This window comes from Varanus komodoensis, unplaced genomic scaffold (assembly GCF_004798865.1).
Source record: "Varanus komodoensis strain SLA01 unplaced genomic scaffold, ASM479886v1 scaffold91, whole genome shotgun sequence".
Taxonomy (NCBI): domain Eukaryota; kingdom Metazoa; phylum Chordata; class Lepidosauria; order Squamata; family Varanidae; genus Varanus; species Varanus komodoensis.
Genome location: NW_025336610.1, coordinates 1,628,670 through 1,654,366, shown reverse-complemented (window position 1 = coordinate 1,654,366; position 25,697 = coordinate 1,628,670). Strand labels below are relative to the sequence as shown.

General features: G+C 50.6%; 1 protein-coding gene across 2 annotated transcripts in view; it reads right to left on the bottom strand.

The window, feature by feature from the left end:
• Positions 1 to 19,604, bottom strand: part of SLCO2B1 (solute carrier organic anion transporter family member 2B1) — a 45,443-nt gene extending 25,839 nt beyond the window's left edge. Inside the window, exons 1-4 of one of the 2 annotated variants that reach the window (XM_044418545.1) lie at positions 19,434 to 19,604; positions 6,937 to 7,014; positions 6,353 to 6,490; positions 6,089 to 6,251 (exon numbers count right to left, since the gene is read on the bottom strand). In XM_044418545.1, coding sequence (XP_044274480.1) covers positions 6,089 to 6,251; positions 6,353 to 6,490; positions 6,937 to 7,005 — 370 coding nt within the window. In that variant the 5' untranslated portion in view covers positions 7,006 to 7,014; positions 19,434 to 19,604. Of the gene's footprint in view, positions 1 to 6,088; positions 6,252 to 6,352; positions 6,491 to 6,936; positions 7,220 to 19,433 lie in introns of those variants that run through there. The other variant, XM_044418547.1, reaches the window with a different exon arrangement.
• Between the last annotated feature and the right edge of the window lie 6,093 nt (positions 19,605 to 25,697).

Sequence of the window (25,697 nt, the reverse complement as noted above, 5' to 3'; positions counted from 1 at the left end):
CGCTTCTCCAGGGAGTCCTTCCTTCTCATTAGGTGGCCAAAGTATTTGAGTTTCATCTTCAGGATCTGGCCTTCCAAAGAGCAGTCAGGGTTGATCTCCTCTAGGACTGACCGGTTTGATCTCTTTGCAGTCCAGGGGACTCTCGGGAATCTTCTCCAGCACCACAATTCAAACGCCTCAATTCTTCGGAGCTCAGCCTTCCTTATGGTCCCACTTTCACAGCCATACATTGCAACTGGGGAAACGATTGCCTTGACTATACGCACTTTTGTCGGCAGGGTGATGTCTCTGCTTTTTAGTATGCCATCTAGATTTGCCATAGCTTTCCTCCCAAGGAGCAAGTGTCTTTTAATTTCTTGGCTGCAGTCCCCATCTGCAGTGATCTTGGAGCCCAGGAGAATAAAATCGGTCACTACCTCCATTTCTTCCGTATCTATTTGCCAGGAAGTGATAGGACCGGATGCCATGATCTTAGTTTTCTTAATGTTGAGTTTCAAATGTGTCAAGCTACAGGAAGCCAGAGGCCAGCTGAACATCAGGAAGAATTTCCTGGTTTTTAGAGCCATGTGGCAATGGAATGCATGACCTCAGGAGGCCGAGGGCTCTCCCACACCGGAGAAATTCACGATGCTGCTGGAGAGCCATCTTCAAGGGACGCTTTAACTTCAGGAGCTGCACTGACCAGGGGGCTGGGCCTGATGGCCTGACCAACCTCTTCCAACTCTACTATTGCATGATTCTGTGCAGCCCTTCTCCTGTACAGACTTTCCCACAAATAAATAAGCTGCACTGCAGATAATGTGATTTACTCTGGACAGACATGTGCTAGTTGCTCCCAGCACCAAAATCTAAGATAGTAGCACTGACTTGCCACCGAGCGTTGTTGTAAGAACTAATGAGGTGATGTACGCGATGCTCGCTGAATGCACTGAAGTGCTATAAAGAATGTATTGCTATTATACTGTTGATGTGGCGACTGCAGTGCTCGTAAGTTATCGTTTTCAGTCTGAGCATCTGCTCCGTCACCTGCAGTGAAAGGGCTCCCAAAGGGCCTTACAGAAGACCAGACGCAAGCCAGACGCTCCTCGCCTCTGACAGACAGAGCAGGAGGGAAGAGGGGGGAGGAGGAGGAACACAAGGAAATTCAAGAAGGAGGCACTGAAGTTGTGCATTTCTTACGATAAGCAGCTTGGATGGAAACTGTTTGATGAATGGAGGAGCTAAACGGGTTTGCCCTAACAGCAGGACCGAAGAAGTGGGCCCCGCTTCTGAGCTCTCCCTCCGCTGCACCCGCCTGGACTGAAGCTGAAGTGACTCCCAATACATTCTCCTTGCGTTGCCTTAAAACTCCTCCTCCTCTAAGCAATCTGCCCACTCAGTGTACTCAGGAACAACGAAGAAGGATCTCGTGGCACTTGAAAAATAACAGGCTATTTCAGCAGAAGCTTTCATAGACTACAGGCCACTTCACTGGGTCCATGAAGCACTCCAGCAATTTCCTCTCTGTAAAAGCACAATGATGACGGGGATAAAAAGGCAGCCCAGCGACGCCCTCTAAGGGGGCGCTGCCTGCCTCCTCAAGGAGTCCAGCAGCCTGAGCCCAAGAGGATGCGAGCACAGTCCTCAGCAAAATTGCATGTGCTGGCAAAGACCTGTTCGTAACACCTTTCAGCATGAAGGTAATTGTGATGCTCAGCAATTCCCCTTAATCTAACCCTAAGAAATAACACCTGGGAAGAGGCTTGCTGGGTTTGTACTTCAGTCCTTTACTTGGCATTCCCCTAGTCAGGAAATGGTGGCTGGAGTCACATGAGACCCACCCAAAATATGTGGCCCAGTTTGCGGGTGGCAACACCTTTGACAGGAAGAGAATCGGGGGGTGCAAAAGCTGCTGAACCGCCACTTGAAACAACCTTGTGTCTTGATCTGGCATCACTGGGGAGGATGGGCCACAAGGACCGTCGCTACCACCCGCGGGCACATCAGTCCGTCAATCCATCCGTCGTCAGAATCTACTAATTTTGCCATTCTTACCTTTGAAAAAATGGAATGTGCCCCAGAAACCTCACCAAAAAAGAGTCAATCCCCTACTTCCCCGCCCCCATTTCAAACCTTAGAAAGGAGTTTTGAAGAGCGCTAGAATAATAGGAGGGGTGGCTTGCACCTCACAGTGTGTCCAATTTCCCGATGTTTCCGGGGGATTTCCCCACGCAAACGCAGTTTGTGCAACGTCCCTCCTCCACACACACAACCCACACACACAACGCGTGGCCTTTGCTGAGGAGGCTGCCGGCTGCACAGCTGGAGGCCCACAAGCACCCGCATCCGCAGGCTTCCTCTCTGCTTGGCTTGCAAGGCCGAGTGCGAGAGGTCGCGGGGGGGGGGGGCTGGGCTTGGCGCAGCTCTGCCATCACCCAAAGAGTCCTTTTCGGGGGTCTCATGACCATGGGATGAGGAGGCACTGTGCTGCCTCCACTTGTTCCCGGACGGCCGATCCGGGAGCCGGAGCTGGGGGACCCCCTGCTTGGCTCGGTGGCTGCTGGCACCTGGGCTCCCGGGAAGAGCCACCTGGCTTCCACGCTCCTTCGTGTCCACAAGAGGTTTAAGCCGAAGCTTCCACGGTGATCTGCTGAAACAGCCCTTCCCCTCTGGATCTCCCAAGAGGCAATGGAAGTGAGAAGCCGACGTCCGAAATCCATTCAAGAACGGCGCAGAGAGACTTGGCGCAGAGGTCTGCCGGTCGGGCGCCCTGGTTGCTCGGGAGCAGTGAATCCACGCGTCTTGAACGATGCTGCACTTTCCTGAAGCACAGGGCCTCTGGGATGTGGCTCTCCTGGGTCCCCATGTGGCAGCGGCAGCAGCAAGGAGTGCCTCGGACGGGTTTTCGCAGGCTCACCAGCTGCACCCCTCCCACGAGAAGATGGGGCTGCTCTCAGCTCTCTGTGCCCCGGCTACTCCCAAGCGGCATCCCTCCAGTGCTTCAGACCCAGCCCACACTGCCGTTGCCGGAGCACACTCGCCCTCCTGTCCCCCCGCTCCCACTGCCTGTTAGTTTCTAGGCTCACTTCAGGGTGGGGGAATTGGCCTTTGGCTGGCTTAGGAGCACGTTGCCTCAAGAACCACCGGGCCCTTCAGATCAGCCCTGGGGGTCCCGCTCTCCATCCAGGCAATGAAAGCCACGAGAGACGGGCCTCTCTGTGCTGGACAAGCCCCTTGGGAATCCCTCCCTCTCGCAACTGTGGACTTCCCCTTGTGCTTGGCCCAGTCCTGGAAGCAAGCTGAGCCAGGAGGAAGCCCGCAAATGCCCACAGACCGCGGCTGCGCAAGTGGCACAGATGCGGCTGCCGCAGGACGCGGAAGAGGGATGCGGCAAGCAGTACCACCAGGCAGACTGGAGCCGGGGGCCCTGAGCCCGTGGATCCATGGATTCCTGCCCCAGGCAGATTCCTCGCACATCCCTGGCAGAGGAGCCACAGCTGTGGAATCCTGCGGGGAGGCATCTGATTGCCGCTTTCCATCTGCTGGCAGATGGCAGCGATTCTTCAGATGGTTTCGGCTAGCTTTTAAAGAGCAGCCACTGCTTTATGCTGCCTTTGATGCTGTACCTACTATTAATAATACTTCTAACAGCTGTATCTTTGTAGTTCGTTTTGTTATATTCCATCAATTTCATCGTAAGCCACTTTGACTATTCTTTTACTAGAACATAGGACATAAACCTTAACTAATCAAAACAAAATGAGAAGCGGGGGAGTGCAAAGGTGATCGTGTTGAACTGGGGCTCAGGAAGATTTAGGAAAGATGCAGAAAAATGAGAAAGGGTCCCGAGGAGGAGGACAAAAATGATCCAGGTTTTGGAAACGCTGCCCTGTGAGGAGAGACTGGGGGAACTGGGCATGTTCAGCCTTGAGAAGAGAAGATGGAGTGGGGACATGATATCCCTTTATAAGTCCCTCAAAGGCTGTCACAAAGAGGAAGGCCAAGGTCTCTCCTCGCTGATCCCAGAGTGCAGGCCTCGGAATAATCAAGTCAAGTTGCAACAACCCCGATTCAGGTTGGGCATCAGGAGACGCTTCCTCACTGTCCGAGCAATGTGACAGTGGGACCAGCTGCCTGGGGAGGTGGGGGCTCTCCCACACGGGAGACATTCAAGGGGAAACTGGGCAGCCCCCTGAGTGGGATGGTGTAACGTGGTGTCCTGCAGCAGCAGGGGGTGGACTAGATGGCCTTCGTGGCCCCTTCCAACCCTACTCTTCTGTGATTCTAAGTGGGGATTCTAGTCCCTCCTCAACCAGAAAGCTCTGTGGGTGATGTTGGGCCAGGCACACTCAGGGTTGTTGTGAGGCTCAACGGAGAGGACGAGGAGGGCGGCATAAGCTGCCTTGGGTCTTCAGAGGAGGAAGAAAGGCAGGCTATACATGTAATAAAACGAACAAAGCAAGACAAGACTCGCCACGACACGTGCGCTTTTGGCCCCACCACCACCTCTGGCCAAACCAAGTCTCACGGTCCTTTGCAGACAACAGACAACTGCCACACCTGCCATGCACACGCCAACGATCGTCCTCCGTTTTTCAAGGATGCCAGCGCAGCACGGGGTTTTTTAAAACATGGTTTTAACTATGCTGCTACTACTTTCATTTTACGCATTGTTTTATGATTTCTTAAAAGATCTTGGCTGCCACTCTTGTGTTGCTTGGGGGGCTGTGGAGCTGGAGGAAGCTCGCCCCTCCTCACTCGCTTCTTCTCTGATTGCACGCTTTTATCACCTCGTAGCCAAAGCGTTCTAGGTGGTTCACAGAAGTTAAATCCAGAAAATATATCAACATGATAAAATTTTTACAAGCTTGAAACGGTCGTACAGACCTACGGGAGAAGTTAGCAGCAGTAATAACACAACCACATGTTTAACAAGAGCGAAACCTCAAGGATGGCAATGGCCCGGAGAGCAAAACCATCTTCTTCATTTGGCATGAAGGACATCGCAAGGCAGGCATCCAACGAGCCTCTCGCCCCTGAGGGGCCCCTCCTGAGCAGCCACCCAGTTCCCTCGGTGGACGGGCGGCGCAAAGGCCAGCGTCCCTTGTGGACAGAGCTCCAGCACTGTTTTAACTCCTTCATGAGCCATGCCACCCTCCGTCACCACCACCCGCCCCTGGGAAGAACGTCGTGGCACGGGGACAGCCAGCCTCGCCCCATCCCACGTCTCCCGCCCTCGGCAAGAGCGCTTCCTCGGCTCCAGCGGCCTGCTGCCCTGCGGCCGAAGAAGTGAGCGGAAGCACAGCTCTGCAGCAGGGCAGGGGAGGAAGGGCCGGCGGGTTAGTTGCAGCACTGGGAGAGCATGGATCTTCACCTGGGCAAGGGAAGATCCTCCTCGCCACAACGGGATATAACCGCTGGCTCACAAGGAACCGCTTTGTTCTGGCGATGCAAAGTCTCCTTCCCGTATCATTTCTCCCTGCTTGCCTGTCCATGTGTGTCTTGACTTCTTCGTTGGTAAGTATGAGGGCCGGATCAATCCTTCATTTTTAATTGATGTCAACTGCTTTAGGAGATAATTACTGTCTCAAAACATAGTAAAATGAATAAATAAATAATCCTAGGCAGGCCCAAGAGCTAAGTTGGTAGGGCAGGCCATACGAATCCTCACTGAATAGCTATTTATCTTAGCGGCACTTGGCTTCAGACAAGGCGAGGGGAATTCCAAAAGCAGAAACTGAAGCCCAGTTCATCCTGAAATTCTTCTGCCTCGCATTTCCCTAGAACGAGCTGCACTGCCCGTATATCCTGCCAAGCGTCTGTTCCGCTTTCTGCTTTCATTAGGCAGGCCCTTCGAAAGGAAAGGAGCGAGTCCAGGGGGTTTTGAGCAGGAAGGCGTGTGACACAGTATCTCCTTCCTTCTACAAAACTTTTTAAGTTTAGTGCCCGGATTCACAGGCGCAGCAGCCAGAATGTTGTTCTAGGCTTAATCATCCCTAGCATGGAAAAAGGGGAAAGCGATTGCTCTGTCTTCTGTCTGAAATCTGACATTAATGACTCTCTAGCGTCTTTTTTAAGGCCATGAGGATGATGAATAGAAAGTCCTTACCAGAGAGAGAGTGATCGTACTCATAGGGTCCCATTATGAAGTGAGGAAGAGCAAGGATGCATCCAGCCAGGGAGACCAGGATGGCGCCGCAGCCAATGAAGCGAGGCCTGTGGACCCTGCTCCCAAAGTAGCTCACAAAGATGATCAGCATCGTGTTTGGCACCTGTGCGATGAGACCAGAGTCTGAATGCCTCTCAGAGGGCTGGAGAAACTGCTTTCTTATGAAAGCCAGGGGGAAAACGACGCACGCGTCAAAGGAGGTACCTCGTTGAAGGAGGCCACCATTCCGGATGTCTGGCTCGAGAGTCCAAAACGCTTCTCGATGCTTGAAATGGCGCTTCTCACGTAGCCAGAGGTCAGCAACTGAGAGAGCTGCAGGAATCCCTGACATACAACAAAGAACTGCAGGGGTTGGGGTTGGGGTTGGGGTTGGGGTTGGGGTTGAGGTTGAGGTTGAGGTTGAAGTTGGGGATGAGGTTGAGGTTGAGGTTGAGGGGGGAGGGAGGGAGGGAGGGAGGGAGGGGGAGAGAGATGCCTGAAAAGCCAAGTTTAACCTCAGAACCTGAGTGTGCCCTGCCAGTGTTCTGTGTCCCCCACATGCTGGGAACACCCTACGTTCTGCTCTTTCTTTTTCGCATTTCATCTCATACCATTTTGGCAGCTCTTGCTCACTCAGACCGTATTTGCCCTCCTTGAACACTCCCACCCCAAAGTGGCCAGTTTTATTTATACCAAAACAGGAGATGCAGGTAGCAGCTACCTATCCAAAGTCAAAGGTCTTTTCTTCCTAGGAATTTGCATAGGGAGGAGGTGTGGGGGATTGATGGGGGGGGGTGCACAATACATACTTTGATAGTGTGAAATGGGTTTCTGCAGGATATTCTTCTGAGCAGACCACTTTTAATTTCGTCAGCCATCTTCTGCCGCTGGAAAAGAGAGATTGTACCATTACACGTGCCGAGGCATTCCCCCTCCTTCAGCACAACGCAGCACCCGTTCACCAGGAAAGCAGGAGCGACAGCAAGGCTGATACAAAAGCATGTTCTGGGAATCCATCTGTTTAGTTATTTACAGTGTTTCACACCAGTCCATATCCAGGTTGGGTCTGCATGGAACCAGCGGGAGAATGCCCTCCAACGGCCCCATTGAGCAGGCAGGTTGGTGCAGGAGAAGTTGCTTTCCTGGGTATCCGGGCCCCAACTTGTTCAGGACTTTGTGAGCTATCGTTTGAACCCTAAACCTGACCCGGTAGTAAACAGGCAGCCAGTCAAGGAGGAACTGCACTATTCACTAAGCAAGCTCTTTGCCAAGAGTAAGGGTACTCCTCCCGCATTCCTGGGGTGCGTTAAACAGCCGTGGCCAGCGTGCACGCGAAGCCCAGCGAGGCACCGCACGCTCGTTTCCTCTCCCCTGCTTCTGAGAACCCGCTGGGGAAGGGGAGCAATTCAGAGTGAAAACAGCCTTTCCAGAGAAAGAGTGAAAGCACGCAGTCCCTGCAGTCCCAGCGCCAAACTGCCTGCTCCTCGTGCGCTTTCATTTGAGGCACAGCGGCAGGGGACCTTTGCCCCACGAGCTGCCCCAAAGCACCCCGGCAGCCACACGGGAGATCCTGGAAGGAGACACGCGCCTTCTGATGCACTGCCAAAAGCCGCCTCTTTCCATTTCTATAAAGACATCATCGCACGGTTTGGGATCTGATGCATCATACCTCATTCCCTCCTGCGTGACTCTATTTCCCCTTGAGGATGGGGAAATTGAGAGCCTAATACAATTTGGGCCACATTTCTGTTGTCAAGCTCGAGCTTGTCAAGACAAGCAGAACTGGACTAAACCATTTTGCTTCTTGAGGAGAAAAATAAATGAACAAAAGGCGCACATCCAAGAGCACAAGCTGTAGCGCACCAGTCGGCGCATGAGAACAGCTTTCATCCTGCATAAAGAGCTGTAACCCTCTCGGGCCCAGTTCACTATAGGCACAGAATTCCACAAAGGGGGACTGAAATGGAAAGAGCCCTGACTAGTCACCCCCCACAACCTCCCCACTGCTGTGTTAATGCCAAGGGCCCAATCCTGAGCCAGTTTAGACAGGAAAAGGCCCTGCCGCTCCCTGCATACCTGGGAGTTTTGCACCGGATCGCGCCCTAAATAGACCTGTGGCCCATCCATCCACTTCCTGCCTTCTTCCAAGGGGCTCAGAGCGAGATCTCCCATTCCCACAGCCCCGTGCAGCAAGTTCGGCTGGAGCGTGGCAACTGCCCCAAGATCCCCGAGAAGCTGCATGGCCGAAGTGCAGCCGGGCTCGCTGCCAGCCCCGCTCCCTGCACACCTGAATCGTTCCCTCTGAATGGCAGAGGCCCCCCGGGTCCCAGAAGCATGTGCTGCTGTCTGCTCACTGGTGATGCCGGGCTGGGCCCTTCTGAAGACAAAGCACATTCTCCATCACTGAACCGTGGCCCTTCTGCATGTGTAGCTTTCGCACTGTGAGCTTTGTTGGCCCTTCAAAGCAGAAGAGCCTGTCTCTGCAGACAGTGGGATGGACGGATGGACAGACGGACGGACAATTGGCCAGAAGTTCCGCTCCACAAAAACGGATGGACCCAGGTCTTTGCTTCTCAGGAAGCAGGTCTTCCCAGCAACCAGGTCTTTGCTTCTCAGGAAGCTTTTCCACTAGAAACACAAGGGATGGCATTTCTTCCCAGTGGATGAGAATAACCTTTCAGCTGCATCAGCTGTGGTCATGATGAAAAATCCTGGTTTGATGCTCCACAGCCCTTCAGATGGAGGTTTGGCAGAGCCTGAGCATTTCCCAGAAGAAATGTGAGGTTTTTAGAACATTTCAGTTTTTCTTTAAATAGAAGGGTAGGAATGGGGCAACTGTTGCTTCATGAGTAAACAGAGAAACATCGAGAGCGAATCAGGAGGGGTCCCCTGGGCCATCTAGTCTGACCCCTGGCTCCAGCCAGCTCCGCTCACGACATGTCACATTCTCTCCCCAGAGGCACCATTTACAGACTAGATAAGGAGCAAAGCTATTGCAACAGCAGATACATCCAAGATGCAGCTGCAAGAAGAAAAGGGGCTGCTTATTTTGGGTTCGATCCAGGTGACATTTGTTGCACATAGCAATGAACTTAGTTTAGATCCAACCATTTGGGGAATCAGTTGTGGCTACATATGTGTATAGCTCAAGGGAGTGAGTGAATGCGAGAAACAATCACATTTGACCAGAAATTATGGGGGGGGGGTGGGAATTCATCCGGCCCTCCCTCACGGTCTCTCAACCTTCCCACACGCAGGATTTGCGCTATGCGGAGTCATGCAGGAAGGAATTATGTCCGGCATGGAAGAGTGCTTTTTTGGACAGCGAGCGTGACCTGCGTGCTCCGTACGGAGGCTTTCCACAGGAATCCCAGGCCCTGAAAGACAACTATTAGGCAGGGACCACCTAATGAGAGCAGTGACTAACAGCCCGACAAAAGGCTCAGCGGCAGCAGAATGTGCCCTTCTAAGAAAACAAAACATATATAAATCTTCCAGCCATTTGACCTTATCCACCACAAAGTCATGCAGCTAACGGCTTGCAGGGAAACATTTAAAAGTACTGGCGTATTTTGCAAGGTATTCCAGGGTGATAGGATTAGCCACGGTTTTCCTTTGAAAGAATTCGGAATGGAAGGGCTTTCATAGCCAAGAGAGATTAATGGACACAAACCCTTGTAAATGTGTAGCCAGGAACAACAACAAAAGCAGACCATAATCCTTGCAAACGTCGGGAATCCTGTAAATATACTTTCAGAGTGGCTGGATTGGACTCACTGGATCAAAAACAGTATAATTTGAGGCAGTTTACCACACGAACCAGCAGAACCGTGGTATATACAATGATGTGCTCCTGGTTGAAATTATGGGTGGGCTCACAGGACACAACAAGGCAGGCTGGTTTCTTGTGCTGGGTGGTCTCTTGCATGTCTGGTCCCTGTTGTGATATTCAGCATGGAACATTGATTGATTGATTGATTGATTGATTGATTGATTTTCAGAAGCCACCATAAGCAGCAATGGTCTCTTCTACAGCTTCCATGTTGCACCATGACTTCTCCTGTCCTCCAAGCCTAGTGTCGTGGTCTTGGGCGTCCCGGTGTGCTGCTACCACGGAGTCCCCTGGAGAGAGTGGCAGCTGCAGCAACTGCTCCAGCACGGGGCTGATGGAACAGGACAAGGAGCTGGAAACCACGCTAGTGTAGAAACCACTGGGCCATCTGTCAGGCACAGCTAGGAAAGGAACACCACACACCATGGAAACCACCCAGGGTTGCTTGCCATGACATGTGTGTGGGCACGGTGTCCCAAGCTCTCCAGAAGAGAACTGGGGACCATCTTGGTAATCTCAGGAAGAAAAGGACTGGCACTCAGTCAGTCGTTTTATAAGAACAAGAACACAAGGCCATGGATGTGAAATTCTGGGCAGAGAATGGGAAGTCCTAACTGGAAAACAAAGAGGATGGATTTGTAACTTAACTCCTAGCTCTTTGAGGCCCCCATGAGGAGACAGATGCTACCCCTCTACTGTGCTTGGGACCTTGTCTTTGGAGAACCTCCCCCTCTGTGCAGTAAGACTTTGAAATGGTCCATGACATTCAATTTCAAGTTACGAGTAACACCCCTGAAGCGGACTGATTGCTTTTGTTCTGTGGTACACCCTGCATTTCCTTTCAACCGCAATCTCACCCGCCTATCTTCAAATAAATGAGCCAGTCCTGACAGAGTTCTCTGAAGGCTTTGTAAGATTTGTAAGCACGCAAATGGAGTCTGCATGATTTTATACGGTCTGTGCAATCTTTGCACATTCAGTCTTTGCCTATTTTGTTTATGACACACGAGCAAGGTGGTTGTGAGGGGCTAGAGAGCATCTAGGGGAGACCGGATTCTTTGGAGTCCCAGATTCAAGCTAGGGGTAAGGGTAGGGTAGATCCCCTCACAGCAGCGAATCTGCACTCAGATTCCTTTGCCTGCTGTTGCGGCCGGTGCAAAAGGAATCATGCTGGTCGCTTCTCCAATATATGAGAGTGACCCTGGAAGAAGAGGTGAAGGGGGCAGCCTGGGGACAGGGAGCTGCATCTCGAAGGTGCTCCAGCCGCCTTCCCTCCCCATTCAAGGCACTGGAACCGGATGACCAAAACCAGCTGTCCAGCTGGCAGGCAGGCGGCAGCAGCAGGGAGGCCAAGACTGCCCCCGCTTTCCTCCTCCAGAGGATGCCCATAATCCTGCACACTCGTGCCTTAAAATGAAGCGTTGCCTCTGCAAAGCCCCTGTGGAAGAACATAAAACAGTGGGCTGAAATGTGCCGTGCTTCCTAAAGAATAAAGCATTTTTCCAGCACCGTTGATGCTTTCCATTTTTCTTACCCTTAATGATGCAAGACAAGCGTGTCACTGATACTGGAGCCTCTACAGAGATTCCATAACCTCTTCAGACAAAGGAGGCTTATAACTCTAAGGAGTACGGTCTTCACAACCTGCCTGTGACTTTCCAGAGCCAATTGGCAGCCTGCTGTGAGAAAAGAATTGCAGCGGGATTGCATCTTAGCACTGTGCCGCTCTCCTTGTTTTAATCAAGTGCCCCAAAGATAGCGGAGCCTTGCTCGGCCACTGCACCCAACACGGATGAGCTCCAGGGTACACACATTGACCCAGCTCGCGGGGTCGGGCTGTGGCCAAGCCACGGTGTCACATGCCGGCCGGGCTTTCCTGAGTGCCCCCGCTGCCGAGGCTCGCTGGGGGAGAGGGAGGCAGCCTCCGAACCACCCCTGTGCTGCTGTTGGGCTATCTGGGGACGGCTGCCCCACCGCCTCCCAGCAAGTCACGCTGCCTGGCTTGGATGATGTGGCAAACCATGTCAGCGAAGGGAATTACAGAAAACTGGCCAGCATGTGTGCTGCGCAGGAAACAAGGAGCTTCTCTTGTAGCAACTGTGTGAACCGCCCCCGTGTCGAAAGGCGAGTCTTCCAGGGATTGCCCTGCAGAGCTAAAGCTCCAGGCAAACTGACTCATTAATGCAATTAAATTGACTGTGCAAACATCCACAAATTACTCACATGTAGCTAATTAAAAAGGGTGAGAATGTTCACAGTGAAACTTAATTACCTAGTGTTTGTACATAAATCACTTTGCAACGCTCAGATGGAGAACATTCCACCCAGCACTGCAGAATTATCTCGGCTGTGTCTTTGGCTTCTTCCCCAGAACTGAACATTAATCTTAGAGCTTGTGTGGATCATTTCTGAGAAGCAGCAATGATAGCTTTACTCCAAGAACTGCTTCACACGAGCCCCATTCCTTCTGTGAGACCACTCTCCAGACACAATGGAGAAGAGGGTAGGAGTTGGTTTCTTGGCACAACTCAAAATGCTGGTTATGTACCTATAAAGCCCTGACAACAGGGGGCCAGTATTTAAAAGCTCTGCCTTTTCCACACGAGCCGCCCACCCCGCATCCTGCATCAGAGGAGGGATGCTCTGCTCCGCATCGGGAAGGCCAGTTGGCTGGGATGTGGAAAGGAGCTTTTTCGTCACAGACAGTGGCGTGTGGAGCCAGAGCTCACAGAGGCACACAGCCCGAGCTTTTTCGTCCAAGGAGCACTGCCCTCTGCCCCTGCCGTCCTCAAAGCGGCCGGGGGGAAACGGATATCCCCAACAGCGATACATTGCCACGAGCGATCTCTGCTTTGGACTGGCTTGGTCGTGAACGGGCAATTAAAGCCCACTGGTTTTACAGAAGACCTGCGTCTGGTGGAAAGGAAAAGCGCTCCTATTGGTACAGTGATATAGCTCGGCTCCACTGCCTGCTGTTTTGGATGCTCCTTGGGGATATGGCCAAGCGGACTGGCAGGATGAGCCCCTGCCTTGCAAAACCGGCTGCTGCCCCTCCAGTCACAGCAACTCCCAAACTGCGCAGCTGCTGGCACTTCGAGGCTCAGCTGGTCCTCTCTTTGCACTTTTTGATGTTCTGTTCAGATATTTCATTTATTTCTTTTTTTACTTCCTCCACCTGTGCTGCTGCTTTATTTTAATTGGCTCTGGCATTTAGCTCCCTGTTTCATTTTATTATTTGGATTGCAAACATACTTTTAAAAGATGTGGTTGTGAAATGAAAGGTGGGATTTTAAATGGTCTTATAAACAAAATTAAAGTCTTGCAACTTGTAGGGGGATGGGGAAGATTCCTATTCGAACTAAGTCAATTAATTGGAGGCTATATTCTTCTTCCCTGCTAAGATGGAGTGGCACTCGTCCTGTGCCATCAAGTCATCTCTGACTTGGGGCAACCCAATCCCCTCTGTCCTGCCCTCCACAGCCCTGCTCAATGCTTGTAAATTTGAGGCTGCAGCTTCCTTTACGGAGTCGATATTATTGCTGTGTCTTCCACCTGTTTTCACTCCTTCCTCTCTTCCCAACACAGTTTTCCTTATGATAAATTTTGTGTGCAGATTGACCAGACAGGGAGATAAAATACACCCTTATCTGACGCCTTTGCCATCGGTCTCTGAGCAGACGGGGGGGGGGGGGGGCTGGACGTGTCTCTCCACCCTCACAAGCAGCTCGCCCCCAGTCGCAAGTTTTCGTCAGAGTGCAAAGACATGCTTCCTGCTATCACTGCAGGCGGTACAAAGTGCGTGCGCACGCACACACATATAGTAACTGAAGGATAGCCTCGAAATTAAAATATGGCTGAAAGCTTAAGCGGGCTTATTGGAAAGTCAGGTTTACCGGAATCAACAGAACTTGTTTGAGAGAAAATATATGCAAGGTAAGTTCATGTGAAATATGTGATTTCTCTTTCAGAATTCTGACATGGGGAACAGAGTTCCCCAGAAATATACTTTGCCCTTTCCTGTGTCCTTCCAAGCCATTTTTCCCGGTGTGGGAACCTGCACAATCAGAGAAAAAGCACAGAATACACACTTGGTGCAGAATTCAACAACCTAAGAATATAGGCTTCCATTTAAATATAGCAACCAAGTTTCCAACCTTTACAGCTAAACTTGGATGCCTGAATGTATGCAGGGCAACGTCACTTAAAAATTAGAAGCCAAGGCAGGAACTGAAGACAGTGGTGGATTGTGGCCTTAGAGCCTCACTCTCCACCAGAAGTCATTTTGCAAAATAAGGTAACCTATGCAAAGCTTAGCTGCTTGCATAATATGCAGGGCTGCAGAATTTAGCTTTTCCTGAAGCAGAATTTGGAGGGCAAAGGTTTAATTTTGTTGTAATGCAAAACATACATAGCTCCTGTAGGAATGCCCAACTAATACCTAGGTCAAAATGACTTTTGCACCTATCGAGATGCTTTGGAAATGTAATCATGAAGAAACTTCAGGAAGGGACATCAAATGGAAGCGGTTCTTTGCAAATGGTGCCACTGACCCCATTACAGAAGGCGTTCAAGCTGGCACGGTTTCTGAGAGATGCCGAAAACTGTTTACTTGTTGCATGTGCAGAAGTCCGCTTTGAAGCCCTTGGAATAATGCTCGGCTGCCATAAAACATGGAAGGACTTTTCTCAGTATTGACAGGGGTTACAGTGGTATAGTTCTAAGGAAAGTACATTAGAAACTAGCAAACATGAAAGGGCGATTGTATTTTACTTTGGAAAAGCAAATTTCAGCATAGAATAAGGTTTTCCTTGTCAAGAGCAAAAGGAAGGGATCTCTGTTTGCTGTTAGATACAAAAGCTTCTGTGATGAGCAAGGTACTCATTGTTCGTGCTTTCTGAGAAGTACAGGACTTTCGCCCCAGCCACACAACGTAGCTTCAACACATCATTACCTAAACCTACAAGAGTTTCAATTACTTGTTTGACCCCATAGACCGTAAGAGCAATTTACAATCAAAGTCATTAAGGTTACAGTAAGACGTATCTAACATTTCAGTCTCTTATGATTGCTTCCACATTCTACCTCAGCCGAGGATTTATTTGCCATGAGAGCAGGAAGACAATTTACAATGTCACGGAAATGGCATTCGATACTGCTCGGCAATTGTCAAGGCAAAGAAATCTTCATTTACGCCTGCCTGGGCGCCGCTATCTCAGGAGAGGCAGTGCCCAGGTTGGGCCCGGTTTTACTGGCTGCGGCTCCGAGTTTGACATGGCAGAGGGAGGGATGGCCTGAACCAGCCAGCCCCACAGGCTGACCCATGCCCAGCCCACACGCTTGCAGCCTGGAGGGAGGGAGCTGGCTGCACCCTAGCATGCCTCCTCCGATCGCTCCCTGCTCTCCGGGGCCATTCGCCTCCTGCACTGGCTGCTGCAGGTGTGCAAAATGGTGGGGTGGTTTCTGGAGGCCGGTGGTCAAACCCGCAATATTTGCTCTGCCGTCTGATTTTCAGTGGCATCAGGAGGAACGACAGGGCGGGCACCCGGCATTGTTTGTGAATGAAAAACTGTGCGGCTTTTGCAAAATAGTTTGTTAGAGCTGGTCGCATAATTAATTCATGTCGCAAGTAGGTGTTTCCCATCATAATGCATGATTTACAGGATGCCGAAAATGCTCTTTTATCATGCACAGATGCTGCCACACACACACAACATCTTTCCTTGGCAGTGTCCTACATACCAATACAACCCTGCTCATCCAATCGTCCATTCATTCGTTTTGCACCCCACATTTTCTACCGAAATGCAGCACTCAGATCGCACATCAGCAAGTCCTCTGCTCACAAGGAGGGCGCCGGCCAGACACGCGAGGCACACTTTGACCTTAACCACCAAGGGCAGTTAGCTGACCTGCTTAAGGAATGGACACAAGAGAAAAACACGTCCAGGCTTCCTTTCCTGTCTTTCGCTTTTGACAAATTCTCCTCCTTTCAGATTGCGTGCTTTTGATCACCGGCACAAGTCCACATCCAAATTCAGTAGATGCATATTACCATACTCAGTATCCAATCCAACATTGAAAACTTTGCTTTCAATAGGGCTTACTTTCGAGCAACTCCACATTCATGTGTTTATTTATTTATTTATTCGATTTATATCCTGCCTTTTTCCAACAAAGGGCTCAAGGCAGCTAACATCTCCTTCTCCATCTTACCCCCACAACAACAACCCTGTGAGGTAAGCTGGGCTGAGAGCCTGTGACTGGCCCAAAGTCACCCAGTGGGCTCCATGGCCGAGTGGGGACTCGAACCCGGATCGCCTGAGTCCCCATCCCACGCTCTTAACCACTACGCCACACTGGTGTTCCAATGTTTCAGAGGACCATGTGTCTGCAAGGATTACCAAAGATCTCTGCATGCAAAGGATCCCATGTTCCAGATACTTCCAGGTAAGGGAAGAAGGTTCCCAACCAAAACTCTGAAGTCCTCCCTGCTGGTCAGCGCAGGGCACACGCAGCCCCGCAGTCCGACCGGCGCCAGGCAGCCTCCTACGTTGTTTCGCCGCAGCGCCTGCGATCCTGCGGCACAGGCCGAACTACTGATTAAAGTGCCAAGGAGGCGCCTGGGCCTTTTTTCTAGCGAAGACTGTTGTCCCACAATATACGATCTGTCTGTTTCTGGCCCATGCCAACTTCACATGCCCATGCCAGGCTGCATTCATTGGATGGTATTTTACACGAAATGCACATTATCTCAAAATAAACACATTGTGTAAGAATTCTGGCCCTTTTTGAGCTACGAAGCATATTGCAAGATTCAGAGACATGCACAAACAAAATGAGAAGCGCCTTTTCATCCACAGATTAGTCCAAGGAGTGTGAACTGGATGGGTTTCCTTAACACGGCAAATCAAACAACATTCTTGAGTATACATATTCAAAAGAGGGGCAGTGATTTACTGGGTCAGGCGCCAGAAAATAAGGGTGTTTTTTGACACGGACGGACAGCTGGAGGACGCGCAAAGGTGCTCAGGTGACCCTCACCTTTCCGGAGGCCGAGCTGCACTGCCTGGCGTCTTGTGCGCAGCCGTCCCGCTACCTCGTGCACCAAGCACCGCGACAGAACCGACGCCGTATTTGCTTCCCGCGGTGCAGCAGCAGGCAGGCTGCATTTGGATGTGGAAAAGCCACGTAAATATTTCAGATTCTGATTGTGACTGGTAGTGGAGCACGGGGAGACCTTCAGGGAGGCTCGTCCCCCGTTACGGACCTTCTCCACTGAGGAATTCGAGCTGAGCTGCAAAAGGACTCTGGGATCTCGTGGAAAGCAGTCTGATTAAACCGTCCCAGGGTGACCGTGCGTCCTGAGAAGCCGTCTTAACGTGCCGGTTCGGCTGCCACCGTGTCCCCTGCTCGTGTGCTCTGCTCTCTTCCTCTGCCCCCCAGCTTCCCTCTTAAGGCGGACAGCCCTGAAAACTCCCCGCATCTGACACGACGGCCATCAGGCCGATGGAGGCTGCAAAGGCTGTTCATACCTGAAGAGGGGGAAAGTAGGGGCCAGGAAGAACTGAGCAGAGGGGCTGCCCAGACAGGAGAGGGGCGGAGGTGGAGCGCAGGTGGGTTCCTCTTCCGCTACGGGGCCCGCGCATGCCTGGGGAAGCCCCCGGCCGGGCTTGGGCACTCCAGCAGAAAACGGGTGCCAGTCACCCACTGTGCTGAGGGGGCATGCAGCTTGCTCCTGGGCGGGATGTAAAGACGACGGAAAGAGCTGAAAAGCTCAGTCCGGCGAGCTCTGTCAAGGGTCAGTCACGCTCGCAACCTGGAGGAAATCCTCCGGAAGAGCCACCCGCGTCCTCCTTCCAGGACTGCGAAGGATTAAAAGAAGCCTTTTCGTGGCATCCAAAGCAGACAGAATATCCATTTCACAAGCATGTCGGCAGTGGCTTTAAACTGGGGCTATCGTGCCAGGAACACTGAAGCAGAAGAAATGTGGGCAGCTTAGCACTTTTTTTTTCTTTTAAGGAACGCGTACAGACAGCTGCCCTCTTCTGCTGACACAGCTCTCCCACCACAACCTAAGTTTAGCAGAAACAGTGCTGGAAATGTTGCTGCATTTGCTAATTTGTGGTTTTTTCCCTAACATGCAGCCACTCTGGTGTCCTCCTGGGGGTTGTCGGGGTAGCCATTTTGCTGAGGCCATCACACAAATGTACAAGGGCATGCAATACCCTTGGAATTACAGAAATATTTGCTATTTTCAGCCATACCAAAAGCGTTTTGAGTTGCTCTTGAAAATGTATTGCCAACTTTGCTTTTGCTTTCTCTTATTCTCTAAAAGTGACTTAAAAATTATTTGGGCGAGAAACGAAGATGCCCAGAGCTGTGGCCTGGACTGCACCTGGGTGCAAGGCTGCATCCAGGTGTCTGCATCCAGGTGGCATCCATGTCTCTGGGCTGTGCCATTTGAGACAGAAGGTGGGGGGGGGAATCCATGCAAGGCTGTTCCATCTCACAACATAGTGGGGGGATGGTTCCAAAACAGCCTCTTCCCTGACACACTGGCTGTGGGGGGAACTTGCACTCTGAAATGGTACATCTCAGGTATAGGTTTGCCACCTCTGTAAGTGCTAACGCAACAGAACACAAGAATTAAAAGCGACCATTGCCAGGGAGCAGGCTAACCTTTCCCCAGAGCAGCAGGACAGATCAACAACACCCCCTGCCTTCCATGCCATCGCTGTTGATTATTAATATGTGGAAGGTGGGAGAGCCTGATCACAATTTCCCGACATCACATCTCTTTTCATCCCAGTTAATCGGCTGCATGCTATTCCTAAAACGTACAAGTCCACTGTTTGCGATCTGAAACAATATGGGCCTCGTAACGCTATGGCCAATTAACCTGGCCAAACTATAACCACCTCCTTCCTCGTTTGCGGCGAAACCGCCGTGCCAGTACGAAGAAATCCCCGGCCAACAGGCGAGGATGCTCCGCATGCACAGGCCTGCTGTCCAAGGCTGTGACAGTGGAATAAGACCATGCGCCAGAGGGGCTGAGTGGGCAGGTGACCCGGCTGGGGCCCGGGAAAGTTGGCTTAAAGCCCCGCCTCTGTCACACAAGTGCAAGAAGGACTTCATCCTGTTCTACTATATCGTTTTCATCCCACCTGTGTCCTGCAAAGCAGCAGAACAAACCTTCTGAGAAAGAATCACAAGATTTCTCAAATGGGATCTGAGAGCGGGGCACGCGCTAGAAGAGAGCAGAGCAGGAGAAACATTTGCGGAACTTCACTACAGACCCTACAGGAAAGCGTCTTCTCTTTCCTGTGGGCAGCCCTGAAATCCAAGAAAGAAAGAAAAACCAGTCAGGGGAGAGAGGAGTCTAGCAAGGCTTCCCCAAATGGGCTCGATTTTAACTTCAGAAAGAGGTACGTGAAGCTCAGCACCAGAAAACTGAGTCATATCTGAGGTACTTACAGCTGCTTTTCCCAGTTGGTCTGGCAGCTGCCTCGGTCCTTGTGCCGCGTTGCTGGTTGTTCGCTCCCAGTCAGTGAGGACAGGAAGGGACTTCAGCACAGACTTTTCCCCTAAAACAGCCGGGTCCCTCCCATTTTCCAGCTCACTTCAAGCGGTTCCCCCCCTCAGCTTTAAAACACTTTCCCTTTCTTCAATATTAGCACTTTGACTTCAGACTTGGAGAGGAAGGCGGCTACATCTTGATTTTGAACCACAACCAAAATAATCTTCTAGAAGCAACAGCTGTCAGTCCTCCAGGACTGTCGTACTTTCCGGTTTGCTGGGAGTGAAAAAGACCGTTGCTCTTGGCACACATGCTCAAGGCTGCCTGTCTGGACTGAGGAGGAGGAGGAGGAGGAGGAGGAGGAAGGGGGGGGTGATGGCAACTTGGAAAGTGGGCCAGTTCCAGACGTTGAGATGAGAGGAGCGGAGGCTTTTATCCCAAGGCTTCCCAGGTAGGCAGGCAGCCTCTGCAAGGAACTAAGATGTACGGCTGGGGAGGGGGGCAGGTTGGAGCAGGGGAGTTTCCCGGAAGCAGATGGAGGGGTACGGCTCTCGAACCCATGGCACGACATCAGCAGAACAAGACCAATCAGAGGATCGGCACGCGGTGAGGAGACACATGTGTTTTCAGAAAGCCACTCCCAAGGGGATGGAGCCCAAGCATGCTCACAAGGAAAGTTCTTGGAGGTGAACACTAGATTTATTTTTTATTTATTAAATTTCTATCCCATTTTTTCCGTACAGTGAACTCCAAGCAGCTTACATCTTATCCTCCAGCTGCTCTCAGTGCTATCATCACAACCACAACCCAGTGAGACAGACTGGGCTGAGAGTCTGTGCCTGTCCCAAAATCACGCGGCTCCCTGGCTGAGCGGGGACTAGCACTCAGATCGGCTGAGTCCCAGTCCCAGACTTTTAACCACAACACCACACTAGGTTGTGTTCAGTGAGCCACTCTGTGCCTGCCCAGGCTGTTTGTGCTTCTGGAAAATGCTTTGGTAAATAAAGAACATTGCGCAAGAAGGATCTATGGCTTTTGGATGTGCAAGGGGAGGAGTTCATGGCAGTCGTCCAATGAAGCTGTTCCTACAACAATAGTCTGATGTTGATAAAATTTCTGATTCCCTGTGCCTGAACTCTTTGTAACATTGCCAAGGCCTCAACCTAAAGAGCGTCTCTTAAGTCAAGTTGTTGTGAGTCGCGAAGTCGTGTCCGACCCATTGCGACCCCACGGACAACACTCCTCCAGGCCTTCCTGTCCTCCACCTTCCACCGGAGTCCACTCAAGCTCACGCCGACTGCTTCAGTGACCCCATCCAGCCACCTCAGCCTCTGCCGGCCCCTCCTTCTTTTGCCATCTATTGTTCCCAGCATCAGGCGCTTCTCCAGGGAGTCCTTCCTTCTCATTAGGTGGCCAAAGTATTTGAGCTTCATCTTCAGCATCTGGCCTTCTGAAGAGCAGTTGGGGTTGATCTCCTCTAGGACTGACCGGTTTGATCACCTTGCGGTCCAAGGGACTCGCAGGGTCTCCTCCAGCACCACAATTCAAGGCCTCAATCCTTTGGCGCTCAGCCTTCCTTCTGGTCCAGCTGGCACAACCACGCATTGCAACTGGGAAAACCATACAGAAATTCAAAATGTCTGTGTGTGCGGATATGACACAAGCACAACCCAAATGGAGACGGACACGTGAAACAGCATCCTAGGATGTGATCATACTGAAAAGGCAGCTGCTGGCAGTTCACTTTCTGCCTCGCTGCCCATCGTGGGGATGTGTGTGGAGAGGGGCCTGCACCGTGTCCCTGTCCTATCCACGCACGGACGGGGACAGGCCAGCATGGCCAGCGGCTGCGTCTGTGCCAACAGGAATGGAAACCCCTAGGCGGTTAATGGCTGGTGCCGGTCTCTGAAGCTGCTCTGTACCGTTGGGTGTGCAGTTCAATAAAGAGCCTGTGTTTCTTTGACTCAGGCTGGTGGTTTGCTGTCTCTTGCGGTTAGACGCACGGACCTTATTTATTTATTAGATTTCTGTCCTGCCCATCAGCCAGAGTAGCTCTCTTCAGGCCAGTGGGGGTTAAAGTCCCTGACAATGTGAAACCAAGGTTGAAAAAGTACCAGCCAGCCATAGTTTGGGGTCACCCCTGACTCCCTGCTCCTATCCTCTGACATACTGGAGAACTTGGAAGAGTGGGCGTCCCCCCACCATGTGATGTGGGCCTTTGGAGCAGGCAGGAACAGCTCAAAGCCCAATGCCGTTTGAGGCAACCACCTGCAGAGCCCGGGCAGGAGAGGGGAGCGCTCTTCTCTGCACTGAGCAGGGATGGAGGCCGTTTGTCCCCGGCGAGGAGGCAAATGGATTTGTGGAAGACACGGGCAAGTGGTGGTGACGATGCTCTCCCTGTCAAGAAAAGCATCAGTGGCTGATTTCTGCATATTAAGCAGCTTCCGAAAGTCGACGAGCTGGTCATGCCTGGTCTCTTGGGGCAATTCTTGATTTCTGCCTTTGTTCCGCCCACATCCTTTATACGAAAAACAGGGTTTTGTGAGCAGTTTGACCTTCCACCCTAATCACTCGAGTCAGACTCTGACTCGCTTTATTCTTTACCCTGCAAGCACTCGAAGCCTGGGCCAAAGGACGGCAACATGGCCAAGTTTCAGCTGCGCAGCACACCCGGGCCTCCCACTGCCACATGCAGTGGCTTCCCCCGTGCAGTTCCTCGGCTCGGTTCACAGAGGAAGCTCCTCTCGGCACTTGTGGAAGAGGAGGAACCCAATCTCCTGGAATCAGTCCCCAAGACCCATTTTATGTTTCCCAATGGCCAGCTTCCGGGGCTGTCGTGCTGGTTTTAGATGTATGGTCTGAAGCATTAATTTATGTAATGTTGCATCTCCCATGCTTTTTGAATTGTCATCACATTTGTCTGCAAGGAGAAAAAGAATATGCACACAACTTGAATTAAACCTATTACGAGGGCTGTGTGTGTACATAGAGCAAATTAAACTTCCTTATGGGCAGACAGAAATTCTCTCGCCAAGATGTATTTATCCTTCATTTGTAATTGCTTTCAGGAAGCACTGCTCGAGCAATCTGACCTCTGTGTGTTCCCCATGTGACAGGGTTTAAGTTTCCTCTCTGAGGCTAATGAAGAGACTGGAACTAGCTGCCCATTACATTTATGTTTGCGACTATACAGCTTTATAATGCATTTTTAATGTTTCCATCTTGGTAAACCACCCAGATAATTTCAGCTAGTGCAAAGTATAGAAATGCAAAACATGAAATGAAAAATAAAATGTCCACTTCTATGATACATTGCCACAATTGTTGAAGAGTGTATCTGAGAGAAAATACATGGAAGTGTATAAGAAAAAGAACATAAAATTGTTTTGAGACTTTAAAAAATGCAGATGAATGTGGAAAGGGAATGTAACAGAATTGTGGGTAAAAAATACAGAGCAGTAACACAGAAGAGCTATAAGGCAGATTTGTCTGGCCCATGTGCCAGCTTCCTATCAGAGGTGGCAAAATATCAGGAGCATAGAAAGCTGTCTCCTGCTGAGTCAGACCCTTGGTCCACCCTGCTTAGTGCTGTCTGCTCTGAACAGCAGCACCTCTTCCAGGATTTCAGGCTGAGCATCTTCGATATGCCCACCATGTGCACGTCCAGCCTATCCTTGAACACCCTCACTGATGGGGCCTCAACCACCTCTTGTGGGAGCCCATTCCACACCCTCGGGGTCCTAGAATGGGCTTCCACAGGAGGTGGTTGAGGCCCCATCGGTGCAGGTGTTCAAGGATAGGCTGGACGTGCACATGGTGGGCATGTCGTGAGCGGAGCTTTGGAAAAATGGTTTTGTACCATCACTGTCATAGTTTGGACCTTATTCTGAATCCAAAACATTCCTAGATATTAACAGTATTGGGGAGTTCTACTTGCCAGACAGGAACTCCCATAGTTTAGTTCAAACCAGCAAGTTTTGTAGAATGTGGTCGGCTGTGTGTATGGTCTTCTTTTCCCCAGAGAAGAAAATTACTGTGCCTACTTAAAAAAGCAGAGCTGTCACACAGCACATGTTTTGGGACCAAAGTTTCTCTGTGTGAGATGATGATGCTCTGCTGAGCAAGAGAGAAAAGCAATTAACTTTTGCATAGCTGATTGCTAATGGGCAGCGATGTTCAAAGAGAGGCTGGCTTAAAGGAGACAAACGGCTAGAAGATGCTTCGGCAAGTATGAAGCGCTAAGACCTAGGCAAGTCCGTGTGGCTTGGGAACTTCTCTACCAATGGTGCTTAATCTGCCACTTTGCTAAGACTTCTGCTTCCATCTTCTTTGTGAGATTAAAGCTGTTTCTTTGCACTGTCCTTGCAGTTTTCTTTCTCTGCCTCTCTCTATATTTCATTGCACAACCCCAAGGTGGCACAGTGGCATAGCTGTGATCTAACAGAATTGTGAAAATAGACAAGCTCCTCATCGTAACTCATCATGAGATTAGGAAATAATACTTGACTTTCCTCGCTCTAAAGAAAAGTTACAAACATGGAGGCGAAACATGGGAAGATGGCCACATCATATAAAACTCCTTCAAACTAGCGTGAGGGAAGGATCACAAGCACACAATAAATTCTTTGTGGAGAGAAATTCTGGGTGTAAGCAGAGAAAGAAACAGTTTGAGAGAAGCAAAGGTGCACTGCAGACAGAAAAGGGTTTTAGCTGGCTTGAAGGAGAGGAGCTTTGGATGGGGGTGAAGGTGATGTTGCTTCGAAAGTTAAGGCTGGTTCTTGGGCCGCCCGCCTGCTACTCCACGGTCATTTGCAAGCTCATAAATAAGCAGATCTCACAGAAACGCCAGTGTTCTCTACTTCCCCAACTACCACTATTTCATTTGATTTAACACACTAGATCCCTATAACATCAGCTACAGTTAAGCGATTCTGTGCTCTGTCTGAGTGCCTTTATACAGTCCTTCTTATGAATAATGACAGCATTTTACCAGTCAAATGGAGGAGAGAGAGTTTTTTAAACCCTGCACCCAGAGCGAGTGATACCACCAGCTGGCCAGGTGGGTTTCAGGCACCGGACGGAGCACTGGAGCAGGCCCACCAAGGGTGGATCCAACTGCAGAGCCGGGCTTCTCTCCACGAAGCTGCCATCACTGCATCCACTTTTGGTTCGATTGCAACACCACACTGTGTTGTGCCAGGCAACAAACAGGAATATACAGAAAGGTAGGGAGGAAAACCCCAGGGGAAAAAAGCTTGTGTGAAGGACAGACTAATCTTTCCCCAAGGGGAACAGACAAAGGAGCCCTTCAAAAATCTTTAAAAATTGTTTACTGCTCCAGAATCTCTTTAGGAGTGGAATACAGACGTTGTAAACATACAAAGAAACACACTTCTGTCTTCTCCCATCACTTCCCTCATTTTATTTTATTTTATTTTATTTTATTTTATTTTTTTGCTAAGCAAGCCCCAAATCTTGTACCGTTTTTCCCACAGAGGAGCTGCTACATTCTCCATCTTTTAAATCTCTGACTACAATCACAGGCTGACAAAATGGGAAATCTGTTTGAAACGGAGGATTCCTTCCTTGCTGCTTTCCAGTCTCAAACAAGGCACAAAGGTAGAAGCACTTGAACAAATGGGCTTTGGGGGAGTTGCCTGCCTGATAACCTGCAGTCAGGGCTTTCAGGCAGAGACGAGAATGTCTTGTACACGGCAATCAAAAGAAAGCGATAACGGCCAACCGTTCCTCCAAAGCGATCTCTCCAGCGGCCTCTGAAGACACTGCATAGCAGCAGCACTTAAAAACACAGAATGCAACTCCCTTGTAGCTGCCTTGCTTCGTTCCGACAATGCGTGCTTGACTGAGGGGAAAATCGCACCTCCACCCACATTGTGAAATTATTATTATTATTATTATTATTATTACTATTATTACTATTATTACTATTATTACTATTATTATTACTATTATTATTATTATATGGCTGTCAGACACATTATTCCATGCAGGGCGCTGGCAGGCACAATGTCTCTGACTGACCGCCGTGAGGCTTCAGTGACCCTCCGCCACGCTTCCTCATTATCTCCCTAAGCTGCCTCCAGTGCCGGATCAGAAAGGATGGAGATGGATTGGATTCAGAAAGGACAGAGACACGTAGAAAAAGCATTTCAGGTAAAGTCACCAAAGTGATAATGAATTCACTGGAGGATGAGTCTTAC